Source organism: Rhinoraja longicauda, chromosome 39 (assembly GCF_053455715.1).
Source record: "Rhinoraja longicauda isolate Sanriku21f chromosome 39, sRhiLon1.1, whole genome shotgun sequence".
Classification (NCBI taxonomy): domain Eukaryota; kingdom Metazoa; phylum Chordata; class Chondrichthyes; order Rajiformes; family Arhynchobatidae; genus Rhinoraja; species Rhinoraja longicauda.
Window position 1 is genome coordinate 5,876,416 of NC_135991.1, and position 16,084 is coordinate 5,892,499.

General features: G+C 47.6%; 1 protein-coding gene across 2 annotated transcripts in view; it reads left to right on the forward strand.

The window, feature by feature from the left end:
• Positions 1–16,084, forward strand: part of LOC144611142 (NACHT, LRR and PYD domains-containing protein 3-like) — a 67,280-nt gene that overhangs the window by 15,998 nt on the left and 35,198 nt on the right. For both annotated transcript variants that reach the window (XR_013549489.1, XM_078430206.1), the window contains exons 3-5: positions 4,370–4,536; positions 7,373–7,544; positions 7,648–7,707. Coding sequence is in view for 1 of the 2 variants with exons in the window: in XM_078430206.1 (XP_078286332.1) it covers positions 4,370–4,536; positions 7,373–7,544; positions 7,648–7,707 (399 nt within the window). In the remaining variant the exon portion in view is untranslated. The remainder of the gene's footprint in view (positions 1–4,369; positions 4,537–7,372; positions 7,545–7,647; positions 7,708–16,084) is intronic.

Below are 16,084 nucleotides of genomic sequence, written 5' to 3' on the forward strand. Positions count from 1 at the left end.
CCACAGTCCAACAATAAGAGAAATAAAAATAAGCAATAACTCACACAATCATAAGCCAACACCAAACAATAAGAAACATCCTTCACAGTGAGTCTCCTCCAGTCCCCTCCTCACTGTGATGGAAGGCCAGAATGTCTTTTCTCTTCCCTTGCCGTCTTCTCCCGCTGTCAGGCTGTTGGAGTTGCCACGTTCCAGGCCACGCCCGATGGTGAAAGGTCTGCAGCGGGCCGACCCAAGCCCCGCAATCCGCGGCGGGTGATAGCACCGCCGCTGCACGTCGGGGCGGTCAGGGCTCCCGACATTGAAGCCCCCGCCGGGCAGAGAAAATCCCGCGCCCTATTTCAGGCCGCGCCGGACGGTGAAAGGTCCGCGGTGGGCCGACCCAAGCCCCACGACTCAATAGACAATAGGTGCAGGAGTAGGCCATTTGGCCCTTCGAGCCTGTACGCACAACCATTCAATGTGATCAAGGCTGATCATTCACAATCAGTACCCCGTTCCTGCCTTCTCCCCATACCCCCTGACTCCGCAAACCTTAAGAGCTCTATCTAACTCTCTCTTGAATGTATTCAGAGAATTGGCCTCCACTGCCCTCTGAGGCAGAGAACTCCACAGATTCACAACTCTCTGACTGAAAAAGTCTTTCCTCATCTCTGTTCTAAATGGCCTACCCCTTATTCTTAAACAGTGGCCCCTGGTTCTGGACTCCCCCAACATTGGGAACATGTTTCCTGCCACTAATGTGTCCAACCCCTTAATAATCTTATATGTTTCGATAAGATCCCCTCTCATCCTTTTAAACTCCAGTGTATGCAAGCCTAGTCTCTCCAGTCTTTCAACATATGACAGTCCCGCCATTCCGGGAATTAACCTAGTAAACCTACGCTGCACTCCCTCAATAGCAAGAATATACTTCCTCAAATTTGGAGACCAAAACTGCACACAGTACTCCAGGTGCGGTCTCACTAGGGCCCTGTATAACTGCAGAAGGACCTCTTTGCTCCTATACTCAACTCCTCTTGTTATGAAGGCCAACATTCCATTGGCTTTCTTCACTGCCTGCTGTACCTGCATGCTTCCTTTCAGTGACTGGTGCACTAGGACACCCAGATCTCGTTGTACGTCCCCCTTTCCTAACTTGACACCATTCAGATAATAATCTACCTTCCTATTCTTACCACCAATGTGGATAACCTCACACTTATCCACATTAAACTGCATCTGCCAAGCATCCGCCCACTCACACAACCTGTCCAAGTCACCCTGCAACCTCATAGCATCTTCCTCACAGTTCACACTGCCACCCAGCTTTGTATCATCTGCAAATTTGCTAATGGTACTTTTAATCCCCTATTCTTAAACTGTGGCCCCTGGTTCTGGACTCCCCCAACATTGGGAACATGTTTCCTACCTCTAACGTGTCCAACCCCTTAATAATCCTGAAGAAGGGTCTCGACCCGAAACGTCACCCATTCCTTCTCTCCCGAGATGCTGCCTGACCTGCTGAGTTACTCCAGCATTTTGTGAATAAATCGATTTGTACCAGCATCTGCAGTTATTTTCTTATACCCTTAATAATCCTATACGTTTCGATAAGTTCCCCTCCCATCCTTCTAAATTCCAGTGTATACAAGCCTAGTCGCTCCAGTCTTTCAACATACGACAGTCCCGCCATTCCGGGAATTAACCTGGTGAACCTACGCTGAACGCCCTCAATAGGTGCAGGAGGAGGCCATTCGGCCCTTCGAGCCACCACCACCATTCAATGTGATCATGGCTGATCATTCTCACGCGGCCCATGCCTCCGGTGCCTCAGAAGGCAGCGCCACCACGGCCTCCGAAGGCAGCCAGATCCGCAGATGGTTAGTCCGGTCCGCAGGGTCTGAAACCAGAGCCCCAGGTGGTCCCAGATGGTCCCAGCTGGAGGCCGCCAGCTCCAGGTGTTTGGCCGATGGCAGGTCGCAGCGGGAACGGAGACACCACCCAGAAAAAAGAGGAAGAGACCATTTTACAGTTTCCCCCCCCCCCCCCCCCCCCCAACATATGACTTTCATATGAAGAAAGACTGGATAGACTGGGCTTGTACTCGCTGGAATTTAGAAGACTGATGGGGGATCTTATTGAAACATATAAAATTCTTAAGGGGTTGGAGAGGCTAGATGCGGGAAGATTGTTCCCGATGTTGGGGAAGTCCAGAACCAGGGGTCACAGCTTAAGGAGTCTTTTAGGACCGAGATGAGAAAACATTTCTTCACACAGAGAGTGGTGAGTCCGTGGAATTCTCCCCCAGAAGGTAGTTGTAGCCAGTTCATTGGCTATATTTAAGAGGGAGTTAGATGTGGCCCTTATGGCTAAAGGGATCAGGGGGTATGGAGAGAAGGCAGGCACAGGATACTGAGCTGGATGAGCAGCCATGATCATATTGAATGGCGGTGTGTACAGGCTCGAAGGGCCGAATGGCCTACTCCTGCACCTATTTTCTATGTTCTATGTTTCTATAGTACACAACCACAAAAAACACTACATCACATCTAAACACTACAATTAAGACAAAAACAACAAAAAACACAAAAGACAAACGGACTGCAGGCAAGCCGCAGCTGCTAGGGCAAGCGCAGGTGCGTGGGGTGCTTAGTAATAGGGATAGAATAGTACGACACATGAACAGGACCTTCAGGCCACAATGTCCATGACGTCCACCACCACCACTAGCAGCATCTTCCTCGCACCTGCCGCTTCTATCAAGTGTCCCCTCAACCTCCAATGCTCCATCCAAGACCATCCAAGATTGCCCAACCTCCCCTAATAACTAATACCCTCTAATCCAGGCAGCATTCTTGTAAATTTGTGGAATTCTCTGCCACCGAGGGCAGTGGAGGCCAAGTCATTGGAAGAATTTAGGAGAGAGTTAGATAGAGCTCCGGGGGCTAGTGGAATCAGGGGATATGGGCGGAGGTTGGGCACAGGTTACTGATTGTGGATGAGCAGCCATGATCACAATGAACGGCGGTGCTGGCTCGAAGGGCCGAATGGCCTCCTCATGCACCTATTTTCTATGTTTCTAAATCTCTCCTTCATCCTCTCTGAAACTGCACATGCTTACTGCACGCAATATTCCAAGTAGTCAGTCAAGGGAATAGGAAGAGTCGACCTTAGCCTTGGACAGACCTGGATGTGGAAGTCGCCGCCCGACAACTAGCGGAAATGTCAACTGTTTTGTTTGATAAATAAAGCACAGCACCAGAAACATAGAAAATAGGTGCAGGAGTAGGCCATTCGGCCCTTCGAGCATGCACCGCCATTCAATATGATCATGGCTGATCATCCAGCTCAGTCACCTGTACCTGCCTTCTCTCCATACTCCCTGATCCCTTTAGCCACAAGGGCCACATCTAACTCCCTCTTAAATATAGCCAATGAACTGGCCTCAACTACCTTCTGTGGCAGAGAATTCCACAGACTCACCACTCTCTGTGTGAACAAATGTTTTCTCATCTCGGTCCTAAAAGACTTCCCCCTTATCCTTAAGCTGTAACCCCTGGTTCTGGACTTCCCCAACATCGGGAACAATCTTCCTGCATCTAGCCTCTCCAACCCCCTAAGAATTTTATATGTTTCTATAAGATCCCCCCTCAGTCTTCTAAATTCCAGCGAGTATAAGCCTAGTCTATCCAGTCTTTCTTCATATGAAAGTCCTGCCATCCCAGGGATCAATCTGGTGAACCTTCTCTGTACGCCCTCTAAGGCTAGAATGTCTTTCCTCAGATTAGGAGCCAAAACTGTACACAATACTCCAGGTGCGGTCTCACCAAGGCCCTGTACAACTGCAGCAGAACCTCCCTGCTCCTATACTCAAATCCTCTTGCTATGAAAGCTAACATATCATTCGCTTTCTTCACTGGAACATTTACAGGGCACAAAATATTGGTATTAGCCCACATCCAACAATGGCCTGTTTCCTTTATCATTGTAACATTTTTGCATATCTTTCATTCATCTGTTCTATATCTCTATATCTCTACATCACCGTCCATATTCCTTGTTTCCATTTCCCCTGAATCTGAAGAAGGTTCTCAACCCAAAACGTCACATATCCCTTCTCTCCAGAGATGCTGCCTGATCTGCTGATTTACTCCAGGTTTTTATGTCCATATTGGTACATTAAATTGGAAGGCCAGGATATAATTTAATTCTGGGTTTTCGGGTTATTCCACAATGGAGATAACGGGAATTTCCTTGAATCTATTTCCCCGTGCCCAGGTAGTGTCATCGAGTCCTAGAGTGATCCGCTAATGGCTGTGTGCGCGGAGGACTAATGGTGGGCGTGGGCTTCTCAGAAGGTATTGACCGTCCCCTCCTGTGTTCACAGATCTGAACTCCGTAATCTCCACCTTCTTGTCACGTTGTGGTGATGACAAGCTGATCCTGTTGACGAGATTCTACCGGGACCGACTGGAGCAGGCGATTGAAGAGGAAGTGGAGCGACTCGGCTTCATGTTAATGGACGCGGATCACTTCACTGGGCCAGAGTACCATGTAAGTGGATGGGACACAGGTTAAATGTATATCCTATTTCATCACAGACTGCCGGAACAGATGCAAAGGAACCGATGGACTATGAAAAGGCGAAGGTGCATGTGGACTGAAGTCTTGGCTAAAGTGGATGTGGAGAGGATGTTTCTACTAGTGGGAGAGTCTAGGACTAGAGGTCATAGCCTCAGAATTAAAGGACATTCCTTTAGGAAGGAGATGAGGAGGAATTTCTATAGTCAGAGAGTGGTGAATCTGTGGAATTCTTTACCACAGAAGGCTGTGGAGGCCGTCAATGGATATTGTTAAGGCAGAGATAGATAGATTCTTGATCAGTACGAGTGTCAGGCGGTAGCAGGGGGTTAAGAGGGAGAGATAGATTCTACTCCTATAACTTGTGAGCACTTGACTGTAGTGTGTTTGGACATATTTCATCATGTCTCATGTTTGAGTTGTCTTCTTTTACTTACGACCGTTTTATAGCTTTGTAATTACTGCAGTGTGCAGTGCAGCTTGAAGAATTAGCAACAATAAAGGCATTGAAAGCAGCCGCCAAATTAAAATCAATGGTGTGCAGGCAGTGAAGAAAGCTATTTGGCCTTCATAACGAGAGGATTTCAGTATAGCAGTAAAGTGGTTCTTCTGCAGTTGTATAGGGCACTGGTAAGACCACATCTGGAGTATTGTGTACAGTTTTGGTGTCCTAATTTGAGGAAGGACATTCTTTAATAGAGGCAGTGCAGCCTAGGTTCACGAGATTGATCCCTAGAATGGCGGGACTGTCATATGAGGAAAGATTGAAAAGACTAGGCTTGTATTCACTGGAGTTTAGAATGATGAGAGGGGATCTTATCGAGACATATAAACTTATAAAAAGACTAGACAAGCTAGATGCAGGAAAAATGTTCCCATTGTTGGGGGATTCCAGAACCAGGGGCCACAGTCTTAGACTAAAGAGGGAGGGCATTTAAAACTGAGGTGAGAAGGAATTTTTTCACCCAGAAAGTTATGAATTTGTGGAATTCTCTGCCACGGAGGGCAGTGGAGGCCAAGTCACTGGATGGATTTAAGAGAGAGTTAGATAGAGCTCTAGGGGCTAGTGGAATCAAGGGATATGGGAAGAAGTTGGTCACAGGTTATTGATTGTGGGCGATCAGCCATGATCACAATGAATGGCGGTGCTGGCTCAAAGGGCTGAATGGCTTCCTCCTGCACCTATTTTCTATGTTTCTATGACCGGTGTTCACGATCCAAGTGGCTGATCCTCAATCCGGATGAGAAAAGGAATACAAATCGTACATAACAAAATTTCCCCATTTGCCAGTTCACTGCAAACACATTTCCCTGTGTTATTACGACTTCACCTCTATCTCCCTCCTGTGGGAACAAGTCCTGAGCTCACCGCCTGCTCCTTGCTGCCGTTACCGCACCCTTCATTGAGCCCAATAGTGACGTCTGACGTGTAATTTAGTTCAGACATACAGCGTGGAAATTGCCCTTTTGGCCCACCGAGACTGCACCGACCAGCAATCCCCACACAGTAACACATTCATACACACGAGGGATCATTTACATTGATACCAAGCTAATTAACCTACAAACCTGCAGGTCTTTGGAATGTGGGAGGAAACCGAAGTACTCGGAGAAAGCCCATGCGTTTACAGGGAGAATGTTCAAACTCCGTACAGACAGCACCCATAGTCGGGATCGAACCCAAGGTCTCTGGTGCTGCCAGGCAGCATCTCTACCGTGCTGCCTTGGTTAAATTAGCAGACTAGAGGTTCTTGCAGTTCTTCAGCAGTTATCCTGGAGTAGATCAACACTGATCCTCTATTAGTCAGACCTAGTGCTGGGTCAGTGTGTGTCCATGCTGGGTCAGTAACATCTAGTGACAGTGCCCCATCCCAGTGCCCCTGACTATCCCACCATTTACTCCTAACTGCTGCTTGCCACCCTCCGCATCATAGCATATGCCTTAACCTTAAGGACTCGCCTTAACATATTGGAAAATTGCCAATATTACCCCGCTGCACAAGAAGGGAACAAAGCAGAAGAGGGTGTTACTTTAGGAAGGAGATGAGGAGGAATGTCTTGTGTCAGAGGGTGGTGAATCTGTGGAATTCTTTGGCACAGAAGGCTGTGGAGGACAAGTTAATGGATATTTTTGAGGCAGAGATAGATAGATTCTTGATCAGTATGGGTGTCAAGTGTTTATGGGGAGGGCAAGGAAATAGGATTAGGAGGAGGGATAGAGCTGCCATGATTGAATGGCGGAGTAGACAATAGGTGCAGGAGGAGGCCATTCGGCCCTTCGAGCCAGCACCGCCATTCAATATGATCATGGCTGATCATTCTCAATCAGTACCCCGTTCCTGCCTTCTCCCCATACCCCCTGACTCCGCTATCCTTAAGAGCTCTATCTAGCTCTCTCTTGAATGTATTCAGAGAATTGGCCTCCACTGCCCTCTGAGGCAGAGAATTCCACAGATTCACAACTCTCTGACTGAAAAAGTTTTTCCTCATCTCTGTTCTAAATGGCCTACCCCTTATTCTTAAACTGTGGCCCCTGGTTCTGAACTCCCCCAACATTGGGAACATGTTTCCTGCCTCTAATGTGTCCAACCCCTTAATAATCTTATACGTTTCGATAAGATCCCCTCTCATCCTTCTAAATTCCAGTGTATACAAGCCTAGTCGCTCCAGTCTTTCAACATATGACAGTTCCGCCATTCCGGGAATTAACCTAGTAAACCTATGCTGCACGCCCTCAATAGCAAGACTTGATGGGCCGAATGGCCTGATTCTGTTACCATTTTGACTTATGCAGCATTATTCATGACAGAGTGTGACTGGCCTCGCGGAGAAGGGAAACCGAGCAGCCGGTTCCAAACGCCTACTGGATCTGGTTATGGAGAAGGGCTCTGGGGCTCGAAGAGTGATGTGGGAATCCCTTGTGAAAATACATCACCCGGCACCGAAGCTGAACAGATTATTGAAACACATACAGGAAAATGGTACGAAGAACAGTATATTTTACATTGCATTTCAGCTGTGGAGACTGCTAATGTTAGGTTGTTACACATAAATGCATTCATACAAGTTAATCTGTTTGAACAGGTGATGGCCAGTTCACCTACATGGACACAGAGCCCACTCAAGTGCCCACTCAGCTGAAAGGTAAGCAATGGAATGGAGATCGCAAAGCCTTCCTTTCACTCGGAGAATTTGATTATAATAATAATAATAATAATAATACATTACATTTGTATAGCGCTTTTCTAGACACTCAAAGACGCTTTACATGGTTAAGCAAGACATAAAAATAAATAAATAAACGAACAGAAAAGGATGAATAAGGTGGAGCGACGGTCAATGATTGAAGGCGGTGTTGAACAAGTGAGACTTCAGTGATGTTTTGAATGTGGTGAGTGAGGGGGAGTCTCTGATGGTTTGAGGTAGTGAGTTCCAGAGGGTGGGAGCAGCGATGGAGAAAGCCCTGTCCCCCCAGGATCTGAGTTTGGTCCGGATGGGGGGGGGGGACGACGGGACAGGAGGTTAGCAGCAGCAGAGCGGAGGGTGCGGTTGGGAGTGTGTCTGTGGAGGAGGTCAGTCAGGTAGGATGGGGCCAGGTTATGGAGGGCTTTGTAGGTCATGAGGAGGATTTTGTACTGGATTCTCTGGGGGATGGGGAGCCAGTGGAGCTTGTAGAGGACGGGGGTGATATGTTCACGGGTCGGGGAGTGGGTGAGTAGACGGGCAGCGGAGTTCTGGATGTACTGGAGTTTATTGATGATTTTTGAGGGTGAACCATAGTCTGTTTTGAGGCTGTTACAGTAGTCCATACGGGAGGTGATGAAAGCATGGATGAGGGTTTCTGCAGCTGTGGAGGAGAGGTGGAAGAAGGCTGTCTTGATGATGTGTTTAGTGTGTTTGTCGAAGGAGAGGGTTTGATCAAAGATCATTCCCAGAATCCGGATGTGAGGGGAGGTGGATACTGGGAAACCATCAATGTTGAGGGTGAAGTTGAGGGTGGATTTGGTGTGCGTTTTTGGTCCGATGATGACGATTTCGGATTTGTCACAGTTTAGTTTGAGGAAATTGATTTGAAGCCAAGATTTTATTTCAGTGATGCAGTTTGTCAGGATAGAGTGTGTGTCGGTGGAGATTGACTTGGTGGAGATGAGGAGCTGGATATCATCGGCGAAGCAGTGGAATTGGAGACAATGACGGCGGATTAATTGACCAAGGGGGAACAGGTACAGGATGAAGAGGAGGGGGCCGAGAACTGAACCTTGGGGGACACCTTGGGGGAGGGGGGCGGTGGGGGATTTGCAGTTATTAATGGAGATGAACTGGTGCCTGTCGGAGTGGTATGATTTGATCCAGGAGAGGGCAGTGCCGGTGATGTTAAAGGTGATGTTATCTGCCTTTGGCTGCCTGTTTAGAGTTTGTCAGAATCTGGGAGTTGGGCCTTCGTGTCTGGCATCAGCCCTGCATTTGTAGCCCCATTGAGGCTTGGCAACTCCATGCTTGGCTACTCCATGCTGTCTCATCCTGTGGATTCTTCAAGGTCCAGCAACGAACCACAGAAACTGTTCTGCGCTGTTCAGTCATCAGTAATTCTCTGCATTTCGCAACGCCAGCAGAGAATCTAGCGAATTGCCAAACCCTGAACAACTGAAGCCTGACAATTCTAATTGGAGCAGCCAACACCCACCAGGAAGTCTCGCACTGAGGGGTCTGACACAGGAACCCACATTTGGTGGGGTATTTCAGTACAGTAATGGTTAATTGCCACAGTTCGCTTGCGAGGTCTAATATGGCCCATAAATCCTGGTCTCGTTGGTTGACCTTGGTTTGCAGACATGTGCTTAGGAGGAGGATGTGAATGTAGCTAGTGGTGACAGTCAGAAACCTTTTCCCATGGTGGATATGTCCAACACTGAAGGGCATAGCGATCTGGTGAGTGGAGGATAGTTTTATGGAGATTAGTTTAGTTTCGAGATACAGCACGGAAACAGGTCCTTCGGCCCACCGAGTCTGCATCGACCTGCGATCTCCGCACATTAACACTATCCTACACACGAGGGACAATTTACACTTACACCGAGCCAATTAACCTACAAACCTGTACGTCTTTCGAGTGTGGGAGGAGAATGAAGATCCCGGAAGAAACCCACGCAGGTCACAGGGAGAACGTACAAACTCCGTACAGACAGCACCTTGTACTTGAATCGAACCCAGGTCTCTGGTGCTGCATTTGCTGTAAGGCAGCAATTTTACTGTTGTGCCACCGTGCCAAGAATTGCAGGCAATTGTTTTCCACAGAACGTAGTGGGAGCATAGAACGCCTAGCCAGGTTTGGTGGTGGAGACAAATACGACAGTGTGTTGAAGGGGCTTTCAGATAGACACATGGAAGTGGAGGGAAAATAAGGGTATTGATCCTGTACAGGCACATGAGCTCAGTTTAACTTGGTATTATATTCTGTAGAAACGGCGTGGGCCAGACGGCCCGGTGCGAGAAACATACAAAATAGGTGCAGGAGGAGGCCATTTGGCACCACCATTCATTGTGATCATGGCTGATCGTCCACAATCAGAAACCCGTGCCTGCCTTCTCCCCATATCCCTTGATTCCACTAGCCCCTTGAGCTCAATCTAACTCTCTTTTAAATTCATCCAGTGAATTGGCCTCCACTGCCCTCTATGGCAGAGAATTCCACAAATTCACAACTCTGGGTGAAAAAGTTACTTCTTACATCAGTCTTAAATGGCCTCCCCTTTATTCTTAGACAGTGACCCCTGGTTCTGGACTCCCCCAATATTGGGAACATTTTTCCCGTATCTAGCTTGTCCAGTCATTTTATAATTTTACACTTCTCTATAAGATCCCCTCTCATCCTTCTAAACTCCAGTGAATACAAGCCCAGTCTTTCCCATCTTTCCTCATATGAATGTCCCGCCATCCCAGGGATTAACCTCGTGAACTTACGCTGCTCTGCCTCAAAAGCAAGGAAGTCCTTCCTCAAATTAGGAGACCAAAACTGCACACAATACTCCAGATGTGGTCTCACCAGGGCCCTATACAACTGCAGGAGGACCTCTTTGCTCCTCTACTCAAATCCTCTCATTATGAAGGCCACCATGCCATTAGCTTTCTTCACTGCCTGCTTTACCTTCCTGCTTACTTTCAGTGACTGGTGTACAAGGACACCCACGTCTCGTTGCACTTCCCCTTTACCTAATCTGACACCGTTCAGATAATAATCTGCCTCCTTATATTTGCCACCAAAGTGAATAACCTCACATTTATCAACATTATACTGCATCGGCCATGCATCTGCCCACTCACTCAACCTGTCCAAGTGACCCTGCAACCTCCTAGCATCCTCTTCACAGTTCACATTGCCACCCAGCTTTGTGTCATCTGCAAACTTGCTAGTGTTACTTGTAATTCCATCATCCATCATTAATATATATTGTAAATAGTTGCGGCCCCAGCACCGAGCCTTGCGGCACTCCACTCTCCACTGCCTGCCATTCTGAAAAGGACCCATTTATTCCTACTCTTTGCTTCCTGTCTGCCAACCAATTCTCTATCCATGTCAACACCCTACCCCCAATACCATGTGCTCTAATTTTGCTCACCAATCTCCCATGTGGGACCTTATCAAAGGCTTTCTGAAAGTCTACATACACTACATACACTGGCTCTCCTTCATCCATTTTACTTGTCACATCCTGAACAAATTCCAGAAGATTAGTCAAGCAGGAATTCCCCTTCAGAAATCCATGCTGACTTGGACCAATCCTTTTACTGCTATCCAAATGTGTCGTAATTACCTCTTTAATGATTGACTCCAGCATCTTCCCCAGCACTGATGTCAGGCTAACTGGTCTATAATTCCCCGCTTTCTCTCTCCCTCCTTTCTTGAAAAGAGGGATAACATTAGCTACCCTCCAATCCACTGGAACTGATCCTGAATCTATTGAACATTGGAAAATGATCACCAATACATATACAATTACTAGAGCCACCTCCTTGAGTACCCTGGGATGCAGACCATCAGGCCCTGGGGATTTACCTGCCTTCAGTCCCATCAGTCTACGCAATACTTTTTCTCGCCTAATGCAAATTTCTTTCAGTTCCTCTGTTTCCCAAGATCATCAGTCCTCTAGTACATCTGGGAGATTGTTTGTGTCTTCCTTCGTGAAGACAGATCCGAAGTACCTGTTCAACTCGTTCGTCATTTCCTTGTTACCCATAATAATTTCACCCGTTTCTGCTTTCAAGGGACCCACATTTGTCTTTACTAATCTTTTTCTCTTAACATACCTAAAGAAGCTTTTACTGTCCTTTGTTATATTCTTGGCCAGCTTCGCTTCGTCCCTCATCTTTTCAGCCCGTATTGGCCTTTTTGCTACCTTCTGTTGTCCTTTGAAAGTTGCCCAATCCTCTGGCTTCCCACTACTCTTTGCCATCTTATACATCTTTTCTTTTAGTTTTATTCCATCTCTAACTTCCCTTGTCAGCCACAATTGCTTCTGAGTATCTTTAGAAACATAGAAACATAGAAAGTAGGTGCAGGAGTAGGCCATTCGGCCCTTCGAGCCTGTACACACCGCCGTTCAATATGATCATGGCTGATCATCCAGCTCAGTATCCCGTACCTGCCTTCTCTCCATACCCCCTGATCCCTTTAGCCACAAGGGCCACATCTAACTCCCTCTTAAATATAGCCAATGAACTGGCCTCAACTACCTTCTGTGGCAGAGAATTCCACAGACTCGCCACTCTCTGTGTGAAGAAATGTTTTCTCATCTCGGTCCTAAAAGACTTCCCCCTTATCCTTCAGCTGTGACCCCTGGTTCTGGACTTCCCCAACATCGGGAACAATCTTCCCGCATCTAGCCTCTCCAACCCCTTAAGAATTTTACATGTTTCAATAAGATCCCCCCTCAGTCTTCTAAATTCCAGCGAGTATAAGCCGAGTCTATCCAGTCTTTCTTCATATGAAAGTCCTGCCATCCCAGGGATCAATCTGGTGAACCTTCTCTGTACTCCCTCTAAGGCTAGAATGTCTTTCCTCAGATTAGGAGCCAAAACTGTACCCAACACATTCCTCTTTGGAATGAAATGATACAATACAATACAATACAATACCGTATCTTTCATTGTCATTGTACAACGAGATTGAGAATGTCATTTCCATATCGATGCTATCAAATATATAAATAAATCACGGCAAAAATGAAAACAACAAAAGGGGGGGGGGAAGAAAAAAAGGGGGAACAGGGTAAAGTGCAAAAAAAGGTTCATGCAGGGGTCAGTTGTGCCAGATGACCCTGGGGGCAGAGACAGATCATGGGGGCTCTCGGCAGGACCCATTCAGAGCAGCTATAGCTCTAGGAATAAAACTGTTTCTTAGTCTGGAGGTGCGGGCGTAGAAGGCCTTGTAACGTCTGCCCGATGGAAGTAGTTCAAACAGACGGTGGCATGGGTGTGTGGAGTCCTTGTAGATGTTGGAGGCTTTCCTGAGGCAGCGTGCCTTGTAGATGTCCTCCAGGGCTGGTAACTGTGTCCCAATGATCCTCTGTGCTCAGCAGACGACCTGCTAAAGATCTCTCCTGTCCACTGCCGTGCAGCTGAGATACCACCCATAGATGCCGTATGTCAGTATGCTCTCTGTGGTGCAGCGGTAGAAAGTCATCAGTGGCTGTTGTGGCAGACCGACCGTTTTTAGCGTTCTCAGGAAAAAAAAGCCGTTGCTGTGCTTTCTTGACTAGTGTAACGGTGTTGGTGGACCATGTGAGGTCCTGTGAGATGTGTGAGCCCAGATAGCTGAAGCTGGACACTCTCTCCACTTCGTCCCCGTTGATGAAGACTGGAGCGTATTCCTCATTCTGTGTCCTTCTAAAGTTGATAATTAGCTCCTTGGTCTTAGCTGTGTTTAGCGACAGGTTGTTCTCTGAGCACCAGATCGCCAGGTTCTGCACCTCCGCTCTGTAGGCTGATTCATTGCCGTTGGAGATCAGCCCGATCACCGTTGTGTCATCCGCAAATTTGACAACGGTGTTGGTGGCGAATGCAGGGACACAGTCGTGTGTGAAGAGGGAGTAGAGCATGGGGCACAATACACAACCCTGTGGTGTGCCGGTACTCAGGGTGGTGGTGGAGGACAGGTGGAGGCCCATTTACACTTGCTGAGGGCGTTCCGTCAGGGAATTCAGGATCCAGTTGCATATAGGTGAGCTGAGGCCTAGCTGGTGGAGTTTGGTGATGAGCTTGGTGGGGATGACTGTGTTGAAGGCAGCGCTATAGTCTATAAATAGCATCCTCATGTACGTGCCCTGTCTATCCAGGTGAGTCCATGAAGAACCAGAGAGATGTCGTCCTCTATGGATCTATTTGCCCTGTATGCGAACTGATGTGGGTCCAGTGAGGCAGGGACGGTGGCTTTGATATGGGAGAGGACCAACCTTTCAAAGCACTTCATAATTATCGGTGTGAGGGTAACCGGACGGTAGTCGTTCAGATTGCTGATGTTTGCTATTTTCAGCACCGGTACTATGGTGGCTGACTTCAGGCACTTCGGGGACCGTTGCCAGAGATATCGACAGATTGAAGATATTTGTGAATACCTCAGCAAGCTGGTCAGCACAGTCCTTAAGTACCCGTCCTGGGACTCCGTCTGGGCCTGCAGCCTTGCGTGGGTTGATCCTCTGTACATCATGTGTGTTCAGTGTGAGCATCTGATCATCCTCTAAGTTGTGGTCTCCAAATTTGAGGAAGGATATTCTTGCTATTGAGGGCGTGCAGTATAGGTTTACTGGGTTAATTCCCGGAATGGCGGGACTATCATATGTTGAAAGACTGGAGCGACTAGGCTTGTATACACTGGAATTTAGAAGGATGAGAGGGGATCTTATCGAAACGTATAAGGTTATTAAGGGGTTGGACACGTTAGAGGCAGGAAACATGTTCCCAATGTTGGGGGAGTCCAGAACAAGGGGCCACAGTTTAAGAATAAGGGGTAGGCCATTTAGAACTGAGATGAGGAAAAACTTTTTCAGTCAGAGAGTTGTGAATCTGTGGAATTCTCTGCCTCAGAAGGCAGTGGAGGCCAATTCTCTGAATGCATTCAAGAGAGAGCTGGATAGAGTTCTTAAGGATAGCGGAGTCAGGGGGTATGGGGAGAAGGCAGGAACAGGGTACTGATTGAGAATGATCAGCCATGATCACATTGAATGGCGGTGCTGGCTCAAAGGGCCGAATGGCCTCCTCCTGCACCTATTGTCTATAAGGCCGGTATTTTACCACTCGTTGTTGCTGCCAGTTTCAAAGCGCGCAAAGAAGGTGTTGAGCTCATTGGCCAGTGTGCCATCACTGTGGGGGCAGGCAGGGTTGTTCTTGTAATCAGTGATATCCCTGATGCCTTGCCACATGCTTCTGGTGACAGTGCTGTTGAAGTGCACTTCCACACGTAGTCTGTGGAGGTCTTTGGCCCTTTTTATGCCTTTGTTCAGGTTTGACCTGGCAACACTGTATGCTACAGTGTCCCTGGATTTAAAGGCATTGTTGCCTGCCCGTAGCAGATTTTGTACCTCTTTATTCATCCACGGATTGTGTTTCGGAAGCATCTTTATCTTCCTGTCCTCTGCGACATTCTCCACACAGCTGATGATGTAGGAGAGCACAGTGGATGTGTACTCCTCCAAGTCTACCTCTGTGCCATGGGTAGCCTGTGGTACAAACAAGTCCCAGTGGGTGCGTTCAATTGGTCCTGGAGTTGTAAAGTGGATCCCTCAGGCCATATTTTGACTGTCTTTATTACAGGTTTGGTCTTGCTGATAAGAGATGTGTATGCTGGCATCAGGAACAGTGAGATGATCCTGCATCTTCTGGATTATGCTCAAAAATTCCTGCAATTGCTGATCCACCGTCATTCCTGCTAGGATCCTTTTCCATTCGACCTTGGCCAGCTCGCCTCTCATGCCTTCATGCCCTTTGTTCAACTGCAACACTGACATTCCTGGTTTAACCTTCTCCCTCTCAAATTGCAGATTAAAACTAATCATATGATTGATGGTCACTACCTCCAAGCGGTTCCTTTACCTTGAGTTCCCTTATTAGGCAGTGAAAATGGGCCTCCACCTGTCTTCCAAGCGACTAGGCTTGTTTACACTGGAATTTAGAAGGATCAGAGGAGTTCTTATCGAAACGTATAAGATTATTAAGGGATTGGACACGTTAGAGGCTGGAAACATGTTCCCAATGTTGGGGGAGTCCAGAACCACGGGCCACAGTTTAAGAGGGCAGTGGAGGTCAATTCTCTGAATGCATTCAAGAGAGAGCTAGATAGAGCTCTTAAGGATAGCGGAGTCAGGGGGTATGGGGAGAAGGCAGGAACGGGGTACTGATTGAGAATGATCAGCCATGATCACATTGAATGGCGGTGCTGGCTCAAAGGGCCGAATGGCCTCCTCCTTCACCTATTGTCTATTGTCTAAATCTGGTTCATTGGACAACACTAAATCCAGAATTGCCTTCT